The sequence below is a fragment of the Meriones unguiculatus genome, chromosome 1 (genome assembly GCF_030254825.1).
Source record: "Meriones unguiculatus strain TT.TT164.6M chromosome 1, Bangor_MerUng_6.1, whole genome shotgun sequence".
NCBI lineage: Eukaryota > Metazoa > Chordata > Mammalia > Rodentia > Muridae > Meriones > Meriones unguiculatus.
In genome coordinates, this window is record NC_083349.1 from 2,648,350 (window position 1) to 2,676,296 (window position 27,947).

Genomic DNA, 27,947 nt, shown 5'->3' on the forward strand with positions numbered 1-27,947 from the left:
TTAGAGAACTGGCAGTTTAGGGGCTGTGTTAGCAGTGCAGCTGCTTGGCTGCAGGCTGTTAACTCCTGTTTCTGGGAGGTTAAGGCACAAGCATTACAAATTCAAGGCCTGCCTGTGCATACATTCATGCATATATCCATCCATACATACATTCATAATACATACATTCACACACATACATTCACACACACACATACATTCGTATATGCATACGTACATTCACACATACACAATTCATACATACATTTATACATACAAACATACGTGCATACATGCACACACACATACATACATAATGCATACATACATAGAGTAAGGCCAATCTGAACAGTTTAGCAAGACCTTGTCTCAAACTTAAGTGAAGATCTAGGCTGGTGATAGATCACTCGCTTAACATTGAGGAGGCCTTTGATCCCGTCCCCTCTAACAAACACACGCAGTCAATATTACAGCCTCAAGGTAAAATGAGATCCATGAGGCCATAATGATATTGATAAATGCTAACTAGGTGAGCAGAGTCAAATTCCCTCTGAGAAAGAAGATGGTACTCTGGGAGTTTTCCATCCTCAGGGAAGATGGAAAAGATCTTCCACTGCTTAGTGTAAGCAGAGACTTCCAAAAAGCGCAGTCCAAAACCAGGAAGCGGAAGCTGCCCTAGAGATGCAAACTGAGGCGGCCAAGCCACCAAGCCAGCAGCGCGCACGCTCGTGTGACACAGTGAAGTGGCGCCTTGCCATCTTCCCTGGAGAGGAAAACACCATTCCAGCCACCTGAATCTTCAAAATGGCCAGTCATGGAAGCAAGACTCTGAATCCGCCTCGGCCTAGAGAGACCCCAGCAGATGTGGACTCCTGGGTGTTACCGTGGGTGAGGCTGTTAGCTTCTGTGCATGGGAGTGTGGGTGGCCCAGAGGCAGCTGAGCCCCGGGAGCTGGAGTTACAGGTAGCCAAGAGCTACCCAACATGGGTGCTGGGAAACTAAACCAGGCCTCTGTAAGAGCGGCAAGCACTTTCTAAATACACAGCTTTATTTAGATGTATTTTATATGTATGTATGTGTATGTACCATGTGTGTGACTGGTGCCTGTGGAAGTCAGAAGGATTTAATAAAACTCAGTTACATTATTTTTCATTCTCCCTTTTACACTCCCTACTGGTTCTCTTGAAAGACTCCCATGAGCCTATCTAGACGGGGAGACCCCGCTTCCCAAGGAACAGCGAGACCAGCCTTCGGATGCAAGCCGCAAGAGGTTTATTTTGATACACGGGTACCCTGGGCGACCAAGCCTATCGGAGGACTTGCGCGCCTCTCGGTTGGGGTGACGGGTTTTTATAGGGCTCGGGAGCAGGAGGCGCGGTTACAGAAGCGAGAAGCATAGTTACAGGGGTCTGATTGGGTGGTTTGAACAAAGCCGTAGTTAAGTCACGTACCCGGAACCGGGAAGGCGGGAAGGCAGACTGTGAGCAGGGTCAGCATTATGCTAGGACTTTATTCTTTCACTCTCACAAAGTCATGGCCTCCTTTTTAAAAAACAATTTTTTTTTTTTTTAAATGTGCTTGCAAGTGGCTAAGAAAGTGCCGGAGCCCACTAGCAGAGTCGAATGGTTCTTGAGTTGGGAGCGAGGACTAAAATTAATAAACTAACACACAACACATGGGACCTTTCTGAGAGTCTCCAGTGGAGAGTAGACTGGACCAGCCGCCTGGCTTTATTTCAGACTGCTTTTAAGCCAGAGTAAAAACAGCTCAGAACAATGGGTTAAATTCATAAGGAGTTGAAACAAGAGGTGTGATTTTGACAAGCTGTCCCACCTGCTGTCACAAACAAAAGATGGACTTGGAAATTCTTCCCTGACTTCAGTGAAGGCCTGGTAAAACCAGTCTTTCCGCTGAGATTTAAATATCAAAGCAGCTGCTAGAACAGCGGCTCCCAACAAGGGCATGCAGTCCCCCAGAACTGGAGCTATAGCCAGTCGTGAACCACTATATAGGTGCTAGGAACTAAACCTGGGTGCTCTTAACAGCCCGTTTGTCTCTGAATTCCAGGCCTCCTCTTCAACCATTGTTGCTATACAAACAGCCCTAGAACACAGGTATCTTGTTTCCTGAGGAGTCCTGTCCTATCAGTATGTCACCTTGCATTTGGTTTTTTGCATATTTCTAATATCTGCCTCAAATTGGACTCAAGGAAATGGCTTGCGAGTGTTGATGAGGAACAGCACGCTCATTCCCATCCTGGACGTGGAGGCAACTGCTGTGTCGCCTTAATCAGCATCACTAGTTGATGCACCCTGAGCTCTGGCTCATGGACAGAGTCCCACACTGCACAGCAACACAGGAGTGGTCTGCTGCGCCCGAGTCCCCTGCCTCCTGGGCGCTGGCATCGCCACACCCAGCTCTACCCCACTTCAAACGTTGAGCTGATTTTCTTCTGATATGGTCTTACCATTTTTGGTTTTTCTAGACAAGGTTTCTCTGTGTAGCATTGGCTGTCTTGGAAGTTACGCTGTAGACCAGGCTGGCTCCAACTCAGAGATCTGCCTGTGTCTCCTGAGCGTGCCACTGCCACCACCGGCTTATGGTCGTTCTTAAAAAGCTTTATTAGTTCTGTGTCTGAACATTTCACCAATATGTGTATCTATGGAAGGTGTCAGCAACAAAGTGGGGGTGAAAAATCGAACCAGAGTCCTCCAGAAGGGCAGCAAGTTCTGGGAATGGCTGAGCCATTATCTCCAGGCCCTTGGTATAAATGATCTTTTATTTAGAAAACAGTTTATATAGAGAGATGGGAACTAATGAAACAATGTGAATATGGCATCGCAACAGATCAAAGACGAGAGAACACAGTCAAACAGAACTGGAAGAAGTAGTTTGTTTTGTGAGTTCAGGGTTATCACACGTGCTCAGTTATCACTACTCACTCATTGGTTCCTTGACATAATTTCCGTTGATAGACAAAGGGTTTATAAAAGGCAGAGATTTCAGCCAGACATGGTGGTGGATGCCTTTAATCTCCGCACTGGGAGACTAGCAGATCCTGTTTTGAGGCCAGCCAGAGCTATATAGAACAGGAAGGGGAGATGCATCTTTGACATTTATTTTCTAATTTTGAAACTGATGTGATGTCATAGGTTTCCAATATTTTATTTACTTCTCTATTATGTGGAAACAGTTGAAATGTGAAATACGCAATCATGTATCTGTTAAAAAGTTCGGTGTGTAGGCGTCACAATTTCAGGTCCTTCTGGACATTCCAGAGGGTTTCTGCACTCTTCCTGAGAAGGCTCTCCTCCTCGGGGTTCAAGTTCACCTTCACAATGTCGGTAACACCGTTTCGTCCCAAGATACAAGGGACACTGAGGAAGATTTCTTCCTTTATCCCATATAAGCCCTGAAACACAAGGTCACATCATTATTTGGTTCCCTTGCAACTATGCAAGAAATCTTGAGGATAAAAAAAAAAATGCCCGGCAGAGCTATGCACAAGGCAGTGAGCTGGGCGAGCTGAGAGCCCTCTTTATCCTGGACCATCAGCCTAAGGTCTTCAAGGGGACCAGGGAAAGACAAGATCCCCTTCATCCCTCAACAGATCATCTTGATGTCTAAAGGGTTAGCTGTCTTCAGGTGACCTTCCTACCTGGCCAGCACACTAGGGCACAGTAAAGGCTAAGGGAGCTGGTGACCAGGGAGCCCGTGCTTCGTACCTGTAACAAGAGCACTACCCGCACCACCTGGACACCAGTTGCTACACATGAGTTTCTCAAGCACGAAGAGGTGAAGCCCTGGAGGAGCTGGGGGTCACTCTAACAAGCCCAGGTTAGTATGTGAGGATAAGACCTTCGGTTGTATCCCTGCTCTTCTGGACCCCTAAACTGCCAGCTTTCCTGGAATTGCACCGTGGGACTCCCAGGCTGTACAGAGACATGAGACCTGCAGCCGCTTACAGTACTCAGCCGTGGAACTCCGGCCAATGACCCAACAGTCTTTCCACTTCCATAGTCAAAGCCAAGGCTACAGAAATGGCTGTGAGACACTGTTCTATCCAATCATCTATCCAATGATCCTATCTGCCTGCACACACCAGCATCTGCTGCCCCACACCAACTGTCACACCAGCGCCCCTGGGGGATGAAGACACCCAGTGACCTCTCCCCAGCTGCCCACCCTTTCCCCTCACCCCTGCATGGCCGAGGCTGGGCTTGTGGCAAGGCAATGGAAGAGCTTTGGTCGGACGTGTCATGTATGAACACTGAGGGTCAGGGGAGGTCTCTAGATTCTGCCAGTGCATCCCAACTCCTCATACATGCCCAGAGCCTCGTGCCCTCTGCAGCTCCCCACTCCTGCGTTCTTCCCATACTTCCTCCCACAGGAACCACCCTGCCACCTGCCTCTCTGAGGTGACCTCACACTCGACCTTACCAGTGGCCAGGGAGGGTGAATGAGCATTTCCTCCAGGCATACCTTAACCAGCGTCGACACTGGGTGCACCCTCCGTAGGTTCTTCAGCATCGACCCGGCCAGATCTGTCACAGACAGCCCAATCGCCCAGGAGGTGTAGCCCTTGAGCCGAAGGACCTCATAGCCGCTGCAATTGCACAAGGAAGAAAATCGAATTCATGCGTTGTCAACTCCAAGACACACTGCCGCTCTCACGCCCTTCCGAAGCACCCACGTGTCCGTGCCATGCCGCTGACAGTTCCTCTAGAGGTGTTTACGAGCTTACAATCTTTCAGGTAGGTCTGCGCCACACGTGGTGGGTCACAGGTGAGTTCCAGCACAGCCTGTCCACATAGTAAGTTCTGGGCCAACCAGAGACACAGTAAGATCCTATCCCAAGTAAATAAGTCTCATAAAATGTCTCATAAAAAAGTCTCCTAAAATTATTCACTCTGATGTAGTGAATACATGAGAGGACAGTTGGGCTATGTAATGTTCATTATCAGCCCTAAGATTGTCACGGCGGTATCATCTAACCTGCTACCGCAAACAAGAAGCCACAGAACCTGTTACATTTATAACTGCCTTATCTCCCTTGGGCGGGGCAGATACTTCACCTACACTGTCTCAATATCCTCACCATCCATCTCCCAGCCCCATCCAATGCCTTAATCCTCATCTGGTCTACCTTCCATCCAGAATTCCATGGTACTTGCTTTTATTTTTCATCTGGGCCTTTCTACGCCATTACTGGAGTCCTTTCTCCCGGCCCCATGTGGCTTTTTTCTACAGGCTAACCCACCCCAGCCTCCTCCTCCTTCTTCCCTTCCAGTCCACCTGTCTCCTGTGATTCTCTCTGAAGCCCGGAAACCTTTGCCATGCCTACCCTATTCTGCCCTGCCCAGGTATAGGCCATTTAATGATTCAATCAGGTGTAACATTTTAGGCAGGTTTAAACAAACAAGGATGAGTGTATCGGGGCTGGCAGGAACCAGAGCTTGCATAATTAGCCAGTAATTAGCATTAGACCAACCACCAATTTCACTTTAAATAAGAATTGATTCAATGCTGGGCATGGCAGCAAATGCCTTTAATCCCAGCACTCCTGAGGAAAAGGCAAGCAGATCTCAGAGTTCTAGAGCAGCCCAATCTACACAGGGAGACACTGTCTCAAAACAAAGAACAAAACGAGAATCAGTTCATATTTTATCATCAAGTCAGAATACTAGGACATATGCACCACAAGGTGGAATTAACTTTTAATATTTTATTGCTGCTTAAATATACAAGCACAGCTTCTGATTACCTAGAAAGTCACTATAGACAGCTCTCTGACCATAGACAACCCCTGGTACAGGCCTGGTGTGGTGGTATATACTTTCAATCCCAACACTTAGATGGCTGGAGATGGAAAAGCTGAGTGAAGGCCAGCCTGGACTATATACTAATGCCCTGTCTCAGATATACACACACATATATGAAATCGGTTAAGTTCAGCAGGGAAACGCAGGAGAAAATGCACCAAAGTAAAAGCTCAAGGTTTAGAGAGGTGCCGCAGACAAACTGCCAGCAGCGGGACCGCTCAGGCCTCACAGGCTGACGGGCTGGTAGACACCAGGGTGACCCTGGAAGCCAAGAGCAGCTCCAGATGTTCTGTAGGGAACATTTAGTCTTTTTCCATTTTTATTTGTTGATTCTATGCACATGGGTGTTTGCCTGCATGTATGTCTGTGTACCACATGTGTGCCTGGTTCCCACAGAAGCCAGAAGAGGGCAGCAGATCTCCTGGGACTGGTGTTAAGATGGCTGTAAGCCACCATGTGGTGCTGGGAATCCAACCCAAGTCCTCTGGAAGAGCAGCCAGCACGCTCAACCACTGAGCCCAGCTCTCCAGCCAACTGCAAAATTTGTTGGTTTTTGTTTGCTTGTTTTTTGTTTCGTTGGTTGGTTTTGGTTTCTGAGACAAGGTTTCCCCGTGTAGCGTTGCTGGAACTCCCTCTATAGACTAGGCTGGTCTTGAACTCACCGAGCTCAGCCTGCCTGTGGCTCCCGAGGGCTGGAATTAAAGTTGTGTGCCACCACCAGGAGCAAAATGTACTCTTAATACTGATTATTAGGGAACTGAAAAATCACGTAACGACTGTTACCTTTCCACTACCTGGTTGTGGACCTTTTTCCACTGTTCCTTGTCTGAGTCAGTTCCTAAAGCTGGGTTCAACGACTTCAGCGGCACACCAGCGACATTCACGCCACTCCACAGGGGCACTGAAGAAACACAAAGTCACCTCTCGCGTGAGCGTCTCTTCCAAGACTGCGTCAGTTGCTTGTAATGGACGTTTGGGTTGCTTTTAAAACTTAGTTATTTTACATAAATATCTACTTGTTTCAATCCCAACTGTGGGATTTTAGTTTGGGCTTTAGTTTGTCCACAGCTGATAACTCCCTCCTGCAGGGCATGGACTCGCCAGCTGGTAATGGCCTGCCTCTTGCAGCATGGAGAAGTTCTAGGACTCTGAGGGATATAAATAGGAGAGCCCAGAAAAAGAAGGTGTGGCAGCTTGGAGGTGACGAAGAGAGACATTTCATGGCGGCTTGGAGAAGACTGCTTTGCTGTGTCAGCTGTTGACAGACCGTTGGTGTATCACCAAAAGAACCCATCCACCCTAGACAGCCGGGACAAGTCAGGGGGTCTGCGCCCCCTCTCCCCACCCAAAAGAACCCATCCACCCTAGACAGCTGGGACAAGTCAAGGGGTCTGCGCCCCCTCTCCCCACCCAAAAGAACCCATCCACCCTAGACAGCCGGGAGAAGTCAAGGGGTCTGTGCCCCCTCTCCCCACTAACTGTCTCTCTCTCTCACCTAGGGTTAAAGGGTTGGTGGAAGAGAGGTAGAGGCTTAAACAAGCCAAATAAAGTAGAGTTTAAAAACAGGCGCAACTTTTGCTGGAGTCCATTGCTGGGGTGCTCTGTTGTGGGGACAGCGGTGGAGATTCTGCTCTGTTAGGCCCCGGCTCTCTTCAGATTCAAGTCTTCCTGCCTTTGCCCCGAGTGATGGGTGGCAAGCAGAGTTACCATACCTGGTTAGTGACGACTGCAGGTTTGTTCTTTGTTTTAAGTCAGGGTGTCATGTAACTCAATGTGTAGCCAAAGATGGCCTCAAATTCCAAATCCCCTTGCCTCCACTCATACCCCCACCCCCAAATTATTAGATTTTAGGCATACATCACCACCCCTGGACTATGGTGGTGGGAGGTGTTGAACTTCCTGTGTACCTGAGGATGTCTGCAAATCCCTGGGCTTCCTGCCTCAGCTCCTAAGTGCTGGCATCACAAGTGTTCACCACCACACCCCGATGAATTTCTGGTTTGTATTTTAATGTAGGATGCTATCTCACATCATAGAGAAAAACAAGATATTAGGGATTCTCTTGGTTTTTTTTTTTTAAGATTTATTATTTTTGCTTGTTTGTATTTTGTGCTTCTTCCTTAGGTGCACACAAGTGTCTGTGTGTAGGCTTGTACACATAAGGGCCAGCAGGGCCCTGAAGAGAGTTTCAGGTCCTCTGAAGCTGCAGTTACAGGTGGCAAGGAACAAGTGCTCTTAATTGCCGAGCCATCTCTCCAGCTCCCAAGATAAGTTTTAATTGGACAGAAAGGGAAATTACAAGAAATAATATTAGAAAACACATAGTTGAAGTATTTGTAACTGCGGAACAGGAGGCATTTTAAAGCAATATACAAATGTGGAATCTACAAAGACAAGGATTACCAAGAAGCACGCTATCAATCAGAGAAGAAAGAGCTGCCCACCAACACCACACTTCCCACAGGGACAGAGCTGAAGAGAAGCAAGCAGCCTCGCAGACTCTCAGACAAACTCTCTAAGGAACGGGATGAAACCCAAACACCTTCATGTAGACGAGAGAGCAGAGACAGGGCATCCCGGGCAAGCGGGCTATGTAGGCCAGTGAGATTGGCAGAGCACCAAGTTCAGTGGGAGAACTTGACTCACAATATTTAAGGTGGAAAGCGGTGGGAAGAGATGCCTGACATCAGCTTTGAGCCTGCACACACGTGCACCAGCACCTCTGCATGCGCACGCGCACGCACGCACACATGCACACACATGCACACACACACACACACACACACACACACACACAAACACCCCAAACATCCCCTCCAAAAATAAACTAACTGGGAGTATATCAATAAATAACAGAGTGGATGAACCATAGAGCAGAAGAAAATACCTGTAAGTAACAGATCAGATCTGATAAAGGGCTCAAATTTCATAAACTATAACGAACTCAAACGTGTCAGCGACAAGAACAATGCACCTGTCCGTAAGGGGTCAGATTTGAACTTGCACATCTGTGAAAAGGGTGCATAAACAGCCAACAGGAAAATGACGCGTCACTGAAGATGGCAGTGTAAATCAGAGCCATGGGAGTCAGCTGCTGTGGCTCCTCCTGTAATCTCGGCACTTGGGAGACTGAGGCATGAGGGTCACCTCAGCCTCCAGGATCAGAGTCATGCTTGACACGGTGAAGAGGGCAGCCTGGGCTACACAGTGGGTTCCGGGTCAGCCTGGGCTACAGAATGAATCCTTTGCTCAAAACAAAGCAAAAACAAGCTAAAGATACAACAAACTCACAATGAGATCCTCTGTCCCTAATTAGAGTGACTATTGTCAAAAGATAGGAGATAAAAAAAATGCCAGGCAAGGCTGTGGGAAAGGGGACACTCAAGCCCTGTTGATGGGAACAGAGTCCGTACATCCGTGGGTGGAAAACGACACGGAACTGGAATTACTGTCTGATCCAGCATCCCATGACTGGGCATGGAACACAGCCGAAGAAACGAGGTCAGTCTATGGAAGACAAGAGCTGCCCGCCGTGCTCAGCACAGCAGAGCACGGACCCCCAAGACTTGCAATCAGAGACAAGTCCATCAGAGCTGAAAAGGTGCTCTGTGCGCGCGTGCGCGTGCGTGTTTGTGTGGTGCAATAGTGCTCAGCCTCAAGAGAGTCCCATCTTGTCCTTTATGATAATGTGAGCGGAACAGGGAGTTGTGGTGAGCAATACAGCCACGCACAGGAAATCATGTCATTTAAATATGAGGTCAGCCAGGCGCAGGGGCGCACACCTGTGAGCCCAGCACCTGGGAGGCAGAGGCAGGAGGATCTCTGTGAGTTCAAGGCCAGCCTGGTCTACAGGGAGTCCAGGACAGCCAGGGCTACACAGAGAAACCCTGTCTGGAAAAAACAAAATATATAAATGAACAAAATATAAATAAATAAAAAGTCTAAAAAACCTGATGTGGGAAAGTAGAGAAGGGAGGTTTTGAGATCCTGGGAAGGAAGGAGAAGAGGGACATGAGGGGCAGCTCACAGACCTCGCTGTGTGCACGGCAAGTGCTCGTGCGCTCACAGAGTAGCCAGCAATTTAGTGCTCTCAGGCTGGGGACAGTTCACTGGTAAGAGAGTGCTTTGGGGGCAGAGGCAGAGGGGGAGCAAACCTCACGGTCATCCTCGGCTACAGAGGCAGGTCAGGGCCAGCCTGGGAGTCAGGAAACCTGTCCTTGAAAAAAGACAAGTGTGGTCTCTGGCTGGACAGATGGCTCCGTGGTTAAAACAGCTGTTTTTTCTGGAGGGCCTGGGTTCAATTCCCAGCACTTACATCAGGCCACTCACAACAGCCTGTAACTCTGATTCTGGGGATACACCACCTCTGGCCTCCGCAGACACCAGGTGCACATACCCACACAGAGACACACATAGTGTGCACAATTTGAAATAATAAAATACTTTTGAAGTATTGCCTATCTCAAACTAGCCAGGTTTTAGTGTTCTCCCACAGAGAAATGACAGATTCAGGAGGTGGCCACAAAGCCAATGACACTGACTTGACCACTATGTCACGCCCATGTGCCTCAGGTCCTCTCAGTGTGCATAATTATGCGGCAGAAAATGGATTGTTGGTGTTTGTAGCCCAGGCTGCCCTAGAGCTAGCCTCCTGTTTCCACCTCTGAACTTCCAGGATTCCAGGTAGACACTACCATGCCTAGATCGAGTAAAAGATTCTGAAAAAACATAGAAACAAAAAAACATACACCAAAGAAAGTAACCGAATGAACCTCATGCAGCCCTGTCGGCAGGGACTGGGAAGGGCGCTTACACCGCAGCTGGGCTCACACTCACCACTGGAGTCTCCGTGCTCTCCAAGAACCCAGCCGTGGCAGCTTGAAGGGTGGACGCCCAGCTTCTCCCCAATCAGGTAACGGAAACGGGCAGAGTCGAGGTTACAGCCACTGCCAATCACACGCGTTGGAGGGAGGCCACTTATCTTCCAAGCCACATACGTCAGAATATCCACTAGGAAGAACAGCAATGCCAAACGGTGTTTGAGGAAGGTCCAAAGCAGTCTCTCTCTCTCTCCCAAGATATATGTACTTTATGTATGGGTGCTCTATCTGCAAGTACACCTGCATGCCAGAAGGGGCATCAGATCACATTATAGATGGCTGTGCTGGGAATTGAACTCGGGACCTTTGGAAGAACAGATGGCGCTCTTAACCTCTGAGCCATCGCTCCAGCCCCAGCAGTTTCCCTTCACAGTTGCTTTTCTAAACAGATAAATTGTCTTGGAGTCAAATGCAGATTCATTAGAGTTCAAAGTACAGTGAATTTAGAAGGTAGGCACACTCAGGTGTGTTTTTTTTTTTTGTTGTTGTTGTTTTTTTTAATATTAAATCATTCACAGGGCTAGAGAGATGGCTCAGTGGTTAAAGGCACTGGCAGCTCTTCCAGAGGACCAAGGTTCAAATCCCAGCACACACACACATGGCAGCTCACAACTGTCTGTAATTCCAAGATGTGACACTCTCACACAGGTGTACATGCAGGCAAAACACCAATGCACATAAAATAAAGGTAAATAAAAATTAATAAGAACTAATTCACTAATAGAATCTTAAAACATCTTCTTAGAGACTCTATGGGCTTTTCTGCTTTTCTGCAAATTTAATAACGAACAGGTCAGACACTTCTTTAACCTTCTGGATTTCTGCTCTCCATTGCCGCATCCTCACCTCCGCTCTCAAGGTGTAACCTAGAATACATCGTTCTGGACGCAGCCAGGATGGCCTGCGGGGGTGTGTGTGCAGTACAGAAAGATCCTGTCAACTCTGCTTTGCGGTTGAAACTCTGAGCAAGCCGGAAGTGATGGCTAAGGCACAGCCGTAAGCTGCTGAGCTGGGTACTGAAGACATGCCCAGGCAAGGAGGGAAGGAGGGAGGCAGGAAAGATGGAAAAACCATGCTGGGTGGTGGCGGTACACACCTTTGATCCGAGCAGCGCATCACACACAGAAACATAAACAGGAGACTCCAGCAATGCAAAGGAGCAAAATGCCTTACACATCCCAGACGGAAATGAAACCAAAATAATTGCACTGTAAAGGGGCTACGTAGAAAAGTTTGCTTCACTACTGTTTTCTGCCTTGTTTTTTGTTTTATGAAGCTCCAGGAAGCGAGTGAAGCGGTAGGAGGAGGGATGAACAGCAAATGACCACACAGCCTTCAGAGGTGCCAGAGCTACTCCAGATCTTACTGTGGTGGCATCCACCAAACTCACAGCATGGCAGATGTGGGGTGACCAAAGCTTCTTACCCACAAATGCAACCTTAGTGACCTTTAAAACAGAGTGGTTATAAACCACAGACCAGTCATCATTCAGCGGGGGCTCCTTACCTGGGTTGGAGACAATCATTATTTTACAGTCGGGACTGTTTTGGACTATGCCAGGAACGATGGATTTCATGATAACAACATTTCGCTGGACCAGGTCAAGGCGCGTCTCTCCCACTACCTGCCTTGCACCGGCTGTGATGATAACTAATTTGGAGTTGGCAGATACACTGTAATCTAAGGAGGAAATAGAAGACAGTGTTTCCATCAGGAGTGCCGACCACTAGGCCTTGAGTGTCTATCCCGTTCTGCTGGGTTTGAAGAACTCAGACTCCCTACACTGCAGCGTCTTGCATAAGCCACACAAGGCTTGTTGCCGCTTGCCAGCTTTCACATGGCCACTTCCTCATCTGCCATCCCTTTCAACCCACATTCCTATTTGTCAGTAAGACCAGGGCAAGAGACCAGCAGCTCTCCGGCTTCGGTGTTTGCTTTTATGTGCTGTTGGGCCTGAACCCAGGGCAGCACCATCCCTGAACCACATCCCCAACACTTGGGCTTTTCAGAGTATACAAATGAATTAGAAGCTTAGAATTCTGAGAATTTCCATGTCTGTTTTAGGACTCTAAAGGCAACAATAGATTCTAATTATAAGGACCCATATTTGATATTACAAATAAGTTAGATCTTAATCCATACGAGAAAAGAAACAACTTATACTTCCTAAATGGAATTATCAGTCTGTAAATTATTTCACCCTCTATATCCAACTCCAGTGACACAATGTTTGCTTAGCATTATTAAACATTAGATACTTTTCAATTAGCAGCTACTCTAAGTACTCTTACACATATCATTTATTTTCTTATTTGTGTGTGTGTGTGTGTGTGTGTGTGTGTGTGTGTGCCGCAGAGCACACATAGAGCAGGTTCCAGGACAGCTAGAGTTACACAGAGAAATCCTATCTCAAAAAACAAAATAGTAATAATATAGATAAGTAAGGAGGTAGAGAATAGAGAGATAGATCATCAAATTTTAGGGACATTGACATGTTTGAGTCAGTATGAAATGTTTGCAGTGCCTTTCTAAGACACTTTTAGATTAAGCAGCTACCTTGAGGGCCAGTCATGTTGAGACCGTTCTCTTGCTATTTTCTGCGCCACTCATGTGCAGAGTCTGCGCGGTCTGGAGGAGGACCTCCATCTCCTGGTATTAGAATTACATGTGCTTGTGAGTCATGGGGTGGGTGCTGGCGAGCACACACAGATCCTCAAAAGGAGCAGTAGTGTTCTCCACCACTGGGCTGCCTCGCCATCTCCCAAGGAGTTCTGTCTTTTCTGTCTTCCAAAACTCGCCCAACTGTAATTTAACATTTTTAAAAGGAAAAAAGCTTGCCAAGTGTGGTAGTACACGCCTTTAATCCCAACACCCAGGAGGCAGAGGCAGGCGGATCTCTGTGGGTTTGAGGCCAGCCTGGTCTACAGAGTGAGCCAAGGCCACACAGACTCACTCTGTTTCAAAACAAAAACAGTTAATGAATTAAGCTTTTATTCTGGGCTTGGTAGCACACACCTTTAATCTGGTCCTTAGGAGGCAGAAGCTGTCCTGTTTGTGTGAGTTCCAGGCCCACCATGGCCAAAGAGTAAGATTCCATCTCAAAATAAGTGAACAGGATTGTTGTATTAAAATGACACATAGATACAATTAAATTCTATGTCCTGTTAACAGTGATTTTTTAATTATATACTTATTGAAGTCAATTTGGTAAAACTAATTACCTTTTCTATTTTTTGAGACAGGTCACATGTAGCCCAGGCTGGCCTCAAACTCAGTGTGTAGCTGAGTTTGATCTTCCTCCTGCCTCCACCTCCCAAGTGCTGGGATTACAAATTGTCCAGATATTACACATAAAACGTCAGCGCTTCCCACAAAGCTCTACAAGCAACGCTACAAAACCAAAGCTAACCGTTTCCATAGACGATCTTTGAAGTGCTAAAGAAAAGGCTGCCGTGCAGAAGATCCAGGGCCTCCCCCTTCAGCTTGTCCGCGTCAGCATCAACAAGGGCAAGCTCATCAGCCAAGTCCTGAAAACACACAGAAGCTGTGAATACCGTGTCCGGGGCTGAGTGTGGAGCTGAGCTAGCAAAGTGCCTGCCCTGCGGGGGAGGCCTTGAGTCCGAGTTTTTATATGGCCACTTTATAACCAAAGGAATCTTGTAGGGCTCTTGGTTTGTTTTTGTTTTTGCAAAACAGCGTTTCTCTGTGTAGCCTTGGCTGTCCTGGAGTTCACGCTGTAGACCAGGCTGGCCTTGAACTCACCTGCCTCTGCCTCCTGAGTGCTGGGATTAAAGACATGTGCAGCCATGACCACCCAGAGAATCTTGTCTTTTTTAATTAGGAAAAAAGATACAAAAATATAGTTGCTGAATATGCACAAGTGACTAGAAGTCCGAGTTAACAGAAGAAGGGAGGAGAAAGTATCAACTGCTTTTCCTTTACAAAATCGTAAGAATTTTGTAGAATTGTACCTTTACAACTTTTTAGAGATTATATTTTTTATTTTCGTGTGTGTGTGTGTGTGTGTGTGTTGCACATGCAGCACGTGTGTAGTGGCATTAAGGGAGCAGCCGGGCCACCCTAACCTAAAAGAGCTCCTTTGATCTCCTTTAACGCCTTACCTTCAGTAAGATACTGATAGCGCACGCCATGCCGACATTTCCAACTCCCACCACAGTGATCTTACAGCGGGAGGCTTTGTCTTCCTGAGTTATGTTCTGAATTAGCTGTTCCTTGACAGTGGACATGCTGAGCCTGAAAACAGGAGGAAATTCAGTGGACACCCACCTCTGCGGTCAAGACATCAAACAACTCTCTTTTGGTGCGGAGCGGAGCTGAGGCCGGGTTCCACAGTGTATCTAGGGCTGGCCAGGAAGTCTAGGCTAGCCTTGAACCCACAGCAATCCAACTGCCTCAGCCAATCAGAGTGCTGAGATTCCAGGCCTGTGTCACCATACCTGTCTAGGAGCACAGGGTCTATGAAGCCCAAAAGTTCCTTAGCTGGAATGCTGGTCTAAGGGCAGCCTGGCATAGGCGCATAGGCGGAAGGAGGCAACTGAGGAGACAAGCCCCTTCCTCCCTGCAGCAGGCTCCTCCCTCCCTGCAGCAGGCTCCTCCCCTCCTCAGCACCACAGGCCCACAGAAGCTTCCCTTCACAAATAGGTGCTGCCCTCTACCTCTGAGGATGCAGAAGGTTCAGGTCTGAGACCAGTACCTCCGTTAGCCTCAGAAGCCTAACTTTGTAACGAACAAGGAACGCCTCAGACTCTACGTCAGCGTGCAAGCTCCGCCCTCTGCTGCTCAGGCACCTTGGTGCGCGCGCCCAGGGCCTGGGAGATGGACTCCAGTTTTCCAAGGCCTTCTGTGGGAGGTTTGCATGCTCCCAGCGCACATAGTAGATGGCAGCTAGCTTGGGAAGCGCCTCCTGGAAGGCCCTGGCATTAACTGCGCTGCCTTTCTGCAGAACTTTGAGCCACATACCCCAGGCCGGTTCCCTTACATCTGTTTTTGGGCATTTGGGGGGGGGGCAGGGGGAGCATGTCTGTATGTTTGCTTTTTGTTTTGTTTTGGAGACGGTATCTCTGTGTAGGCCTGCCTGTCCTGGAGTTCACTCTGTAGCCCAGCCAGGACTCAGAGATCCTCCTGCTTCTGCCTGGGATTAGAGACGTGGGACATCACCACTCGGCTGTTTTTAGGGGTTTAAATAACTACTGGTCTGAGGAGATAGCTCAGCTGGTGAAGTGCGTGCAAGGCAAGCGTGAGGACTTGAGTTGGATCCCCACACACAGGTAAAAGCTCCGAGTGGCTCTACGCGCCGTCGGTTCAGTCCGAGACAGGCTCCCTGCAGCTCCCTAGTTAGCCGTGTTAGCTATGACTGGTGAGGTCTGAAGACAGGGTGGCTGACACCTGATGTCCTCCTCCCTGCACACACACTATGTAACTCCAGTTCAGGGGAACTGGGTGCCTCTCGCACACACAGAGTGTCAGTCAGGGTTCCTTAAAGCAGTGGTTCTCAGCCTGTGGGTCGCCACCATTTTGGGGGTGTTGCAAATCAGATGTTATGATTCATTACAGTAGCAAAATTACAGTTATGAAGTAGCAACAGAATAATTTTGTGCCTGCAGGGGTGACCACAACATGAGGAGCTGTGTTAAAGGTTCACCTTCACCGAAGGTGGAGACCCACTGTTGTAAAGAAACAGAATCACCAGACTAGAGAATCCAGTCCGTGTTGGAATCCTGAGGAAGCTGGTTCTAATTTTGGTGAGGGGACGCTGCAGCAACAGAACAAGAGAACTTGCCAGTAGGCTGAGGGCAAGCAGACAGACCTGTCTCCTCCTTTCAGGTCCTTTAATTGGGCTGCTACCGGAGGGGGCTGCTGAGACGTAGGGTGCTCTGAGCAACGTGATTAAGAAAAGCCCCTCATAGCAGTGCCCAATAGCGTGGGTTTTAGCAGATTCCAGGTTCAGTCAAGTTGACAACCGCAATTAGCCATCACAAGTCCACCTCCACCCCTTGTTAACACTCAACCACATCTTCTTTGTTTGTTTTGTTTTTTGAAGCACGGTTTCTCTGTGTGTGGCCCTGGCTGTCCTGCACTCTGTCGACCAGGCTGTCCTCAAACTCAGAGCTCCACCTGCCTCTGCCTCCTGACTGCTGGGATCAAAGGCGTGTGCCGCCACTGCCTGGCACGCACAACCCAGCTTATGTCATGATTGATTTTCAACTGAAAACAGCAACCAGGTCTACCTAACTATCTCACATACAGCCACAGACCGTTATATACTTTAGAGTGCATCATGGTGGCAAAGTCCCCTTAGGAATGATTGGTGTTTCAGTGTCTTGTAGTTAAAATGTGGTAATTCCAGCTCTTTGCCGCTGATTTGGTCTCCATCAATGTTACATTCCATGACAGGCCTGAAAGGGTGGTTTAGCAAATGTGACTGTCGCACAAACATGTTCTTAAAGTAGGACAGAGTGTCATGCCAGCTGTCCCCCTCATCTCGGCAACTGGCCATGTGGCCTCAGCTGGCTCCCGTAACTCCCTCTGCTATCCCTTCTGCATTTCCTCCGCCCTCAGCTTGTCTGGGCTGTTTTTCTTGGAGGAAGGTCCACACCTTCATTGTGGGACTGTCATCCTGCCCGGGGTAGGCTTTAATCACAGGATGTGGTGGCACAGACAGACACCCTAACATGGCTCTCAACCTTCCTAATGCTGAGACCCCGTCATACAGCTCCTCGTGTGATGGTGACCCCACCCATAAAATTATTTCATTGCTGCTTCACAACTGTAATTTTGCTACTGATAGGAATTGTATTGTAAATATTTTTGGAGATAAAGGTTTGCCAAAGGTGTCTCGACCCACAGACTGGGGGTGTGCTAAGGGATCTCCTGCAATTCTGACATAGTCTTCCTTACCTCCACTGTGGAGAAGCAGTCTCATTTTTTTCTTGGTCATTTGGATCAATCCCCCTCCTAACTCCTATTCCTTTCTTAGCCTAATGGCTTAAGCCATTTGAAGCCCAAAGTGGCAGTGGTGGGGGAATGGAGATGAGCTTTCACCTCAAGGGAATGTTTGCTGTGTCTCTTGGCAGGACTCCTCATCTGAACCCAAAACTTCTAGGCCTTCAGAACTTAGGTCTTAGGAACAGGAGGAAAAAACTCCTGCTGAGTCACTAGGGGTGATGGTGAGGGAACCACTTCTTTTTACACCCCTTAATTCCTGGATCTGTGCATCCTGGGTATGGGAGAAGCTGTGACATATAGATGCTGACTCAAACATACGTCGTGCCAGAGAACCCTTCTCCACCCTCCAGGCTGCTGCCACCTAATCGTTAGCACTCTTGCTGTGTCTTCAAAGGGCCATTCCACTTATACCAGGCCGTCTGCTTTAGACGGTCAGGGAACTCAGTAGACCCGTGGACTCTGTGAGCCTGAGCACACAGTTGCACTTCTCTGGCTGTGAACTGGGTTTCTTGGTCAAAAGCAGCGATGAGAAGGCATTATGTCCACAGATGGTGGTTTTGCCACAAGTATTATGTGTAGGGAAGGCAAATCCATAAGCAGAATAATCTTGCCAGTAAAGACAACTGTCCTTTCCATGAAGAAAGGGGTCCAGTGTAGTCAACCTGGGACCTGCCAGATGGCCACCCCAGAGAACCGTGTGCCTTGGTGGCTGGTCTCCACTGTTGGCAGACCTGGCACCCAGAAGCAACCGCAGCTGTCAGCCTCAGTGAGTGCAAGTCCGAGTTGTCAAGCCCACCCCATCCTGCCACCATGGCCACTGTTTATGGGCCCGCTGGGCGGTGACAGCGGCTGGGGAGACATGGAATGTCTACAGAGTGGGTCATCCTATCTACTTGATTGTTGACCTTCTCCTCTGCAACATCACCTTTCAGCATTTGTTTAAGTATCTTCACATTCTTCCACTTGTAGTGATCCATATGTCTCCCCAGATGCCTTCCTCAGTGTTGCAATCTTTTCTTTCCAAGCCCCTGACCATAAAGCCAGCTCATGCGCCACAGCCCACAGTCAGTGAACAATTTACACATTGATCATTTCTCCTTTCAAACAAAACATATGATCATGTGCTCTGCCTGAAGACTTCCCTTGGCTGGTCTTTCAGGGCTGTCCACTTCCGGTGCCTGCATCACATGCAGAACCATCATCGGTAAACTAGGCCTCAGTCTTCTCTTCAGCTATCAACCAATCATAGGGCACACCCCATGAGGTGCATGCTTGGCATCAGAAGGCTTTGAAACAGGAGCAGAAGCCAGACATTTAACGTGCTTTTGAAACCTGCTAGGGCCTGATCACACACCACTTCTAATTGATAATTGCGGCCACAGGTGTGCTATTTTATGACTTGGTGAGTCAGAGAACACCCAGCTCAGGACAGGGAGCTCAGGTCACATGGTAACTTCCTGGCCTATTGTCAAACTTCATTCTCCGCTAAGGCCCAGTAACAGGCCACGAACTCTGCTGCCTGCAGATGATGGTAGAGCCTTGTTCCAAAATCCCAAAGGTCTCCATGATCCACGTTTAGGGGTCTGCCAAAGGCTCCAAAGGGCATCCCTATCTGACACCTCAAGATCCATCAGGTCTGCCAGACCATGTAGTCCAAGAGGAAGGGCAGCGTGGGCCTGTGGAGGCGTCTCCTCCTGTCCAGGCCCTACTCTAAGACCGCCACCACTTGGTGGCTCACAACCATTTGAGATCTGGTGCCCTCTTCTGGCCTGCAGGTGTATACGCAGCACAATATTGTATACGTAATAAATCTTTAAAAAAAATTTTCATTAATTTTGAGACCAACTTTCCACATAGCCCTGGTCTGTTGTCCGTACCTCTCTTCCAATACAATTTTCAGTGCTGCTGTCTTAGCTCTCTATAGCTCAAATTGTACCTAGAAAGGATGGAGAGTTGGATCAAGATACCTGTTGCACTCACAATCATGCAAACTACAGTTCCAAAGACACAGACCTACATTCAGGCAAAATACCGACACATTTTCAAAAATATTACCTACACAACATTCTGCCTGCACACCAGATGGTTATGGGCCACCATGTGGTTGCTGGGAATTGAACTCAGGACCTTTGGAAGAACACCAAATGTTAGTACCCTTGAGCCATCTCTCCAGCCCTACTCACATATTTGTTAAAAAACCAGAAATACCCTGAAAAAAAAATAGGAAGGTCAAGAGATGTCTTCCTAATAGCCAGATATGGTTCCTCACTGTGGTTGAATAAAAAGAGCCCCCAAAGACTCTTATTTGAATGCTTAGGGAGTAGGTGTGGCCTTGGAGGAAGTGTCACTGAGGGATGCCTTTGGGGTTTCAGCCCCCAGCAGCTTCCAGCCATAATGGATCTCTGAACCCAATTAAACGTCTTCTTTTGTAGGAGCTGCTGTGGTCACGGTGTTTCTTTTCAGCATTACAACAATGACTATGACACTCCCCGAACACGGAGTCTCTGACTCCCAGTTCTCCACCTGCGCAGGGCAACTTTACTTTAGTAAGTGAGGAGGGCAATCACTGTTCAAGGTTTATTTGGTATTTTCATTGGCATGACACTTGGGTAGCTGGTACATCATCCGCACGCACATCCTATTTTACACAACACTGCAATGCACACTAAGACACATATAATATACTAAGTAATATTCTTTAGAACCCTTATGAACAAGATATGCGTAACGGACTCACACACTGGAGCCAGGTTGCGGCTAACTGGGAACTCGCCGGCCTCGGCAGGTCTGGGGAGGGTGCGCAGCAGTGACTCAGCAGGCTCCTGGGTCATACACAATTGGCAGTGTGTCTTGGGGACAGTGGACTGTCACACTAACCAGGTTACCACTACACAAGTACCACTCAGCATCAGGGTAGAGCTGTGGGAACTGAGGTTTCCCCACACCACAATGGCACTAGCCACAGCTCAGATGGAGGAGACAGTGTCTCCATAGACCCTGCTGCAGCCTGGACAGTGAAGAGCTAGGACCTGGGGAGACTTTAGAACTGCAGCTCTTTCTGGATCCCCCAGAGCGTGTCTGCACTCTTCTTCAGGCGGGCCTCCTCTTCAGGGGTCAGATTCACCTTCACCACATCCGAGATTCCATTTTGTCCCAGGATGCAAGGGACACTGAGGAAGACATCATCCTTGATCCCATAGAGACCCTGGGCAAATGACAGAGATTACATTGTCTTACATCCTAAGGTTTCTAGGGACTTAGATCTTCACAACTATAAAGTCTTCCCCACCCCCCACTAGACAGTTTCTCTGTGTACCCCTGCTGTCTATATGACAAGGTCAAGGCTGGGCCAGCAGGCACTACCTGAGACCCTTGCCTCAAAAAAAGACAAGCAAACCAAAATGACAAAATAAAACAAAAGCCCCCACTCTTACCTTAATCATGGTGGAAATGGGGTGCACCCGCCTAAGATTCTTCATTATGCTCTCAGCCAAGTCGGCCACAGAGAGGCCAATAGCCCAAGATGTGTAACCCTTCAGTTTGATCACTTCATAGGCACTGTCAAATAGGAAGGATGGCAAAGGGTTAAGGGCAGGGAGCCATGAGGAAAAGTTTGTACTGAACACATCTTATAATAAGTAACGCCACCAAGACAGGGCAAAAAGTGGACAGGAGTCTTATACATCGACAGACTGTTAAAACTGAGCCTTAGCAGCAACAGAACTGTGAGAAGGGAGATAGGGAAGGGCTGGAGAGATGTCTCAAAGGCTAAGACTGGGAGTGGACTGGCAACGCATCCTGTCCCTAGAATGCACGAGGCCCCGGGCTCCGGTCCAAGCACCCCATCTGTGCTGCCCTCAATGAATGAGATGACCCCAAAAGTCTAGGGCCTCCAACATTTGGTGCCCAGTTAAGGGCTGTTTGGGGAAGATTAAGAGGCATTCTGAGGCAAGTGTGTCACAGGTCTGGAGTTTTAGGTTTCGGGAGACTCGCACCAGTCCCTGCATCTCATGTACATTTGGGATGAGCTGCAGCAGGCTGCCTCTGACTGCTCACCTCTGCTCCGCCAGGGTGGACTCTAACCCTGGGAACCAGGAGCCCAACACAAACTCTTGTCATTTGTTTTGGCTGTGGTGGTTTATCATAGCAACAGAAGGTCACTAACACAGAACCCAGGAGGGTTACATAAAGCACAGCTGGCTCAAGGCCATCTCAAACGAGACAGGCTGGGAAAAAAAGTCCACTCACAACATTCTAACCTTTACCTTAAAAAAAAAAAAATCAAAGCCTGGCCGGGTGGCACAAACCTTTAATCCCAGCACTCTAGAGGCAGAGGCAGCCAGCCTAGTATACACAGAAAACTCTTGGATCATATTTATACCTATATTATCCAAATATAGATATATACAATATATAGATAGGTAAAATAAAGCTTTGATTACAAATTATCTGATTTCTGGGAGCTGCATAGGTGGCTTGCTGGCTTGGAACACCGGCAGCCTTTCAGCACCCACAAAACGGCTCACAGGTGCCTATACCTTTGCCCTCTTCCAGACATGGATACTACATGCAGGTGGTGAAGACATATGGAAACTGAACACCCATACACATAAAAATGTCATTGAAAACAACAAAGTTACCCCTGCACAGATGTAGCCCAGTGCAGTTCAGTGCCCAAGTGGGTTCCATAGTAACGTGAACGGATGGGCCTGCTCTTTGATCACCTCCCCCAGAGGGGGAGCAGCCTTACCAGGCCACAGAAGATGACAATGCAGCCACTCCTGATGAGAACTAACTGACTAGGATCAGAAGGAAGGAGAGGGGGACTTGGGGAGGGGCATGTGTGAGGAAGGGGGAGGAAGGGTGGGATTAGGAGGGAGGGGTTTATTCGGGGATACAAAGTAAATAAAGTGTAACTAATAAAAGTTAAAAAAGAAAAAGTTAAAGTTCTGACTTTTTTTTGAGATAGGAAGGAGGTGTCACCTTCCATTCCTGCAAGGAGACACCAAGAACCAACCAGAGGCAGCACAGCTTGCTTGTATTTGGTGCTGCTTTAATTTTAGTCCTTTGTTCATAGTAGGAAGATTTACGAAGCTTAAGAAAAATTGCAATCCAAAGCGCTCCGGTGAAAACGCTGGCAGAAGCTTTTAGACAGACTCCCAGCCACGGTGCTGCTGGTCACGAAGCCTCACCTGTCAACCACCTGCTTGTGAACCTCCTTCCAGTGCTCCTTGTCTGCGTCCGTGCCCAGCTCGGGGTTCAGGTTCTTCAGGGAGACGCCGGCCACATTCACGCCACTCCACACGGGCACTGGAAGAACCAAGCATCTTGCACTACTGTTTCCACGGCCAGTTAATTGTGTCCCACCCTCCCTAGCCTCACCCGCAGAGGAAGGCTACCAAGGCTACAGAGGACCAGAAATTGTGTGTTCTAACCTCCTGTCATCTCCCGACACGTGTAGGCAATGCTTACTGTCAATGTGAAAAGACAGCACTCACACCTCAGGGGCATTTTCCTGTCATAATGACCTCTGAGAACAGTGTAAATATAACCTTCTCAGCTGCAACTGAAAGGCTTTTCACACCGGGGCTGACCTTGTCAGGGGCAGGCATTTCAAGTCAAGTATAAACTGCCAAATGAAGTAAATGAGAAGCTAGCCCAAGAACCATGGTCAACACGTCCAGAGCCGAAGGCACGGCTCAGCAGACCGTGGCCCAAGGTCCTGGGCTCAACTGCCAGCACCAAGATGAATGAACAAGCATGGTGGCTTGTTTTTTCATACCCTGAAGACAAAGGCTGGGCTGTAAAGAAATGCCCAGAAAACTTTCATAAGAAATGAAACTGATCTGATCCTGAAGACTCACCACTGGAGTCTCCGTGCTCCCCGAGGACCCATCCGTGACAGCTTAGGGGGTGAACTCCCAGCCTTTCCCCCATCAGGTAACGGAACCGAGCGGAGTCCAGATTGCATCCACTCCCAATGACTCGGTTTTTGGGAAAACCACTTATTTTCCAAGCCACGTAGGTCAAGATGTCCACTACAAAGAGCAAAAACAATGGGGTTACTCGATGGGGTAACTCAAAAGACATGATGTTGATACTGTTGAAAATGGACCAGTATTTTGTTGACATCTTTAATTCAATCATTCAAAGTATTTTAAAAAAGCTCAGTTACTTCTCCAAGATTATGAGGAAAAATTCTAACCTCCATTCAGAGGCATTTGATGCTGCCATCAGGGCAAACACAGGCTGCGCACGCCTGCCGCGGCCGCCTCACCTGGGTTGGAAACCACGAGCAGCTTGCAGTTGGGACTGTACTTCACCACGTTGGGAATGATGAACTTGAAGATGTTCACGTTCCGCTGGACCAAATTGAGCCGGCTCTCTCCCTCTTGCTGACGGGCCCCTGCGGTGATGATGACCAGCTTGGAGTTTGCAGTCACACTGTAGTCTAGAGAAAAGACCAGAAGTGAAGGTCCCTTCATACCCTGCATTCTACTCTGCCCTCTGCCCTCATTCCCTCCATCTTCTCTCCCGTAGGTCCTCTCTGGCACAAGACAGCTGACTTAGAATCCTGACTACCAGTCAAAGCTTTGGTTTGTACTGAGAACCTATCTTGAAGGACAGACAGAATCCTGGTGACAGAGTTTCAGGCCTGAGGAGGAAGTTAAGTCTAACACTAAGAGAAGCTGGCTGCAACCCACCTTTGCCAGAGACAATTTTGGGTGTTCTAAGGAAGAGGCTGCCATGCTGGAGGTCCATCATCTCTCCCTTCAGCTTGTCTTCCATGACATCAACAAGGGCAAGCTCATCTGCCAAGTCCTAAAAGACAAAAGTTTTAGTTAATGGAAACTTATTTTAAGTATTTTCAGGGTGTGGCATTGTCCATATTTCAGGCCTAGGGTTGTGCTAGTTAGTCTCTGTTGGGATACATTCAAAGCAGACACAGGTCATTCAGACCTGTTGCTTCCCTCCAAGTGGCCCCACAGAGTCCAATCTCCTGCAAGCTCCCCACTGGAGCAGTGCCTGTGGGAGGCTGTTATTCACTAACTAGGGACATAGGACAAACAAGACTTAAAAGTTGCCTCAATTTTTTAATAAATACAAGCCAGGTTTGTATTCTGCAAAGCTAGGTATGCTGTTGTACAGGTATAATCCAACACTCAGGAAGCCGAGGCAGGAGGACTGTTCCAAGTTTGAGCTACAAGAGAACCAAGAATTTCCCCGCACTGTAAAGATGTACAGGGCTCGGCCTGATAACCTTTGACACTGATACTTTGGATAATCCTGTTTGAGTATCGCTATGTTGCAAAATGTTTCACAGAAGGCTCTCTGAATGTGCAGACCTGAAGAGTTTTATATACAATGTAGGCATGCCCTCTCCACGCATGGGCTTGTGACATGGACCCACACTCACCTTCATTAAGATGCTGATGGCACAAGCCATGCCAACAGCACCAACCCCCACCACTGTAATCTTGTTCTGGGGGGCCTGCTCTTCCTTAAGAAGATTCACAATCAGCTGGTCCTTGAGGGTTGTCATCTTGGAGTTTGAATCTTTTGGGACCTAAGGGGGAAATATTGCGTCATTGTGGCCTCTCCAAAGTGTGGTCATCAAGTCCCTCCCTTTAAAACACCGACTTTGCTACTTTTAGACTACTTTCCATTCAGCGGCAAATGCAGAAATGGAAAGCTGAGAATAGAGCAGGTAAAGCCAGGGTCTGGTCTAGCTCTTAACGTGAAGGTCCTCACCTTGAAATGGAGAAACATTAGCGAGGTCTCCGTGTAAGTGTAGCCTTCTGAAGACTCACTCATTTTGATTAACCGAAAGGGGAAGGCCTCTCCTCACACTCGCTTAGAGAACTGCCCTCCCACTCTTTTTTCATCACCCAGAGTCCCACGGTAACTAGGGCGCCAAGTTGCTTCAGGAAGTATCAAAACTCAAGCGCAGAGGGCGCCAATAACGGCCAGTGTGCGACCCTAAGGCAAAGCAACGTGCTGAGGGCCGCGCATGCGCAACCTTGCTTCCTACTCCAACCCCCCCGCAGGAACCCACAAGTTTTATGACCAGCCCAGATCCTCACGACTGGCAGGCAGGTTAAGTCCGTGCGCGTGCGCAAGTCCAGCGCAAGGTAGTGAAATAGGTTCAGTGGCTGGTGGCCATGGATGGGATCCCGGGAGGGTCATACTCCGGCCCCGATTGGAGCCCAAAGCACAAGCAAGCATCGCCAGGATGGGCTGGCAGCCACCTTAGCCTGGCGCCAGGGTCAGATCTCAAATGCCAATACCAGGAACCTCGGCCTTCACTGGCCAGGGCGGGGCCTAGTTGCCCAGGATGAGGCCGTTACTGGGAAATTCCTTCAGTTCCGAAATGGGTAACAGTTGCAGAGGGCCCGAGCCCCCAGAACCAAGAAGCCCATCTTTCCCAGCAAGCACTACGTCTAATTTTGAAATCATTCCAAAGAGCAATAGAATTCGGCAAGATCGCTCCGGGCAAGCAGCCCAGGGCCGCGAAGCACCGATCGGGTCTCCTTACAACCCCTGCTATTTCTAGACGGCCTTGGAAGGTTCCTGCAGGCCGAGGCACGGCGTGGGCCTCTTCCGGCAGCGAGCGGGCCTCACCCAGCCCTCAGTTCGGGGCTCCACTCGGTCAGGGTTCGCCTGATTCCCACCCGCCGCCCGGAGGGTGTCGCACCCTTCTCTGCTACAGGTCTCCTCCTGTCTAGGGCGCAGAGGCCCCGGCTCTCCTCTTCCTTTCCGCACCCAGCGGCTCCCCAGACACGCCAGGAGGCTCTTACCAGATTGCATATAGGCCAAGAGCGCCTCGTAATCCTCAGGAAGCAACCGCTCCACCAAGCCCACGCAATGGAAGCTGCAAGGCGCGCGGCTGCTCCCAAGACCCCGCCCCGGACGTGCCGAGGCTTTTTCGGGCCCGTGAGCTTAGGCAACCAGACCTCAAGTTTTGCACCGCTCCTGCACCTGTTCGGTGGCCCCAGCCTTCAGGCCAGCCACCCCCTACTCCTTCCCCAGCCGCCCGGCTCGCCGCCCCAGGCCGGGTGGGGCGCCTGTTCCCGAGCGCAGTGGCCCACGTGCGCCCGGGCTTGAACACCCTCTCCTTCACCACGGCAGGGCCCCCGGTAGGGGCAGCGGAGCGCCCGGCCTTACCGAGAGTGCACGATGCGGGGCGTGGGGTGCGCAGCGGCGTGGTGGGGCTCGGCGTCGGCGGCTCCAGCACTCTGAGCTGCATGTGGGCGGGGCCTTAAATGGAAGCTCGGTGCTGACGTCAGAGCGGGAGCCTGGCGGACGTGCGGGAACCCACGTGTAGGCCGGGCCGGGGCCGGGCGGGGCCCCGCTGAGACCCGGGCCGCGCGCGCAGCCCAGCGGCCCCGCTGAGGTGGCCCCACCACGTGGGACACCTCCAGGCGCTGCCAAATCCACATGCTCCTCGGCCTCCGAGCCCGAAGTGCATAGATCCTCCGCTTCCTTTTTCGTAAAAATGTGGGGCACGTAGAAACCCTAATCACTCTGTTCGCTGCTGTTCCCAGTGGCTGGGACAATTTCTAGCATGCAACAGGCCCTCAGTCAACTCAGTGAAAACTGAACGCACATGTCAGCACCGTGAAAGTCTGTCCCCTGTAACAGTATGTCCAGAGGGCCTCTCTCTTGCTACAAGTCCAAGTCACAAACCAAGAGGGGCCCCAGCTCCTGAGTTCCTGCGAGTAACACCCTTTACGGTCACACTGCACCGCCCCACCCCACCAGCACTTGTGCTGCTATCCATTACAGTGCAGTTTATAATAAACAGAGGGGCCAGAGCGGCCGGGGTACTCGCTTTCTATGCACAAAGGCCTGGGTCCCGTTCTCGGCACAGCACAAAAGACATGAAAAAAATAAAAAAAATAAAAAAGATCTCAACAGTTGGGCCTGGAGAGAGGGCTCTGCCATTAAGACAGAAAAGCTTTTCACTCCAGATCTAGGGGCTTCAGCATCCTCTTTTAGCCTTCACAGAGCCTCCCTCCCCTATATACATATAATTAAAACACACACACACACACACACATTTAAAGTCAGAACGGACCTGGGCTTTGGAGAGCACCCACATGGCAGCTCACACCTGTCTGTAATTCCAATATCTGACACCCTTACACAGACATACATGCACACAAAACACCAATGCACATAAAAGAAAAAAAAATGAATTATTGAAAAATAAAAAGTCAGAATAAGAGAAATGAAATTAACTTTTTATTTGTTTACGATTTATTTATTATGTATATAATGTTCTGTCTGTATGTACACC

General features: G+C 49.0%; 2 protein-coding genes across 5 annotated transcripts; both read right to left on the reverse strand.

Annotated features, from left to right (window-relative positions):
- Positions 1-1,270: 1,270 nt before the first annotated feature.
- Positions 1,271-14,979, reverse strand: LOC110559675 (L-lactate dehydrogenase C chain). 2 transcript variants are annotated; one of them, XM_021655220.2, is made up of 7 exons: positions 14,803-14,976; positions 14,091-14,208; positions 12,188-12,361; positions 10,638-10,811; positions 6,585-6,702; positions 4,462-4,585; positions 1,271-3,391 (listed from the first exon to the last, which is right to left on the reverse strand). In XM_021655220.2, the coding sequence occupies exons 1-7, from the start codon at positions 14,926-14,928 to the stop codon at positions 3,227-3,229; spliced, it is 999 nt and encodes a 332-aa protein (XP_021510895.1). In that variant the 5' UTR covers positions 14,929-14,976; the 3' UTR covers positions 1,271-3,226. The 2 variants fall into 2 exon arrangements, with proteins under 2 accessions (XP_021510895.1, XP_021510898.1); XM_021655223.2 differs by lacking the exon at positions 1,271-3,391 and having other exon boundaries at positions 4,496-4,799; positions 14,803-14,979.
- Positions 14,980-20,210: 5,231 nt separating this feature from the next.
- On the reverse strand, positions 20,211-26,963 carry Ldha (lactate dehydrogenase A). 3 transcript variants are annotated; one of them, XM_021655205.2, is made up of 8 exons: positions 26,813-26,963; positions 25,065-25,214; positions 24,352-24,469; positions 23,925-24,098; positions 23,512-23,685; positions 22,840-22,957; positions 21,082-21,205; positions 20,211-20,852 (listed from the first exon to the last, which is right to left on the reverse strand). In XM_021655205.2, the coding sequence occupies exons 2-8, from the start codon at positions 25,188-25,190 to the stop codon at positions 20,688-20,690; spliced, it is 999 nt and encodes a 332-aa protein (XP_021510880.1). In that variant the 5' UTR covers positions 25,191-25,214; positions 26,813-26,963; the 3' UTR covers positions 20,211-20,687. The 3 variants fall into 3 exon arrangements, with proteins under 3 accessions (XP_021510880.1, XP_021510881.1, XP_060234687.1); XM_021655206.2 differs by lacking the exon at positions 26,813-26,963 and adding an exon at positions 26,446-26,612; XM_060378704.1 differs by lacking the exons at positions 21,082-21,205; positions 26,813-26,963 and having other exon boundaries at positions 20,504-20,730; positions 22,863-22,957.
- Between the last annotated feature and the right edge of the window lie 984 nt (positions 26,964-27,947).

Coding starts and splice junctions, on each gene's coding strand:
- LOC110559675 (XM_021655220.2), bottom strand. CDS start 14,928: ATGTCCACTGTCAAGGAACAGCTAATTCAGAACATAACTCAGGAAGAC. Junction 6,703..10,637: donor AGAGCACGGAGACTCCAGTG/GTGAGTGTGAGC, acceptor GTGTTTCTTCAG/TGCCCCTGTGGAGTGGCGTG. Junction 4,586..6,584: donor CACAACCAGGTAGTGGAAAG/GTAACAGTCGTT, acceptor GTGCAATTGCAG/CGGCTATGAGGTCCTTCGGC.
- Ldha (XM_021655205.2), bottom strand. CDS start 25,190: ATGACAACCCTCAAGGACCAGCTGATTGTGAATCTTCTTAAGGAAGAG. Junction 24,470..25,064: donor CCATCAGCATCTTAATGAAG/GTGAGTGTGGGT, acceptor TTTGTCTTTTAG/GACTTGGCAGATGAGCTTGC. Junction 23,686..23,924: donor GCTCGTGGTTTCCAACCCAG/GTGAGGCGGCCG, acceptor TGCTCTTTGTAG/TGGACATCTTGACCTACGTG.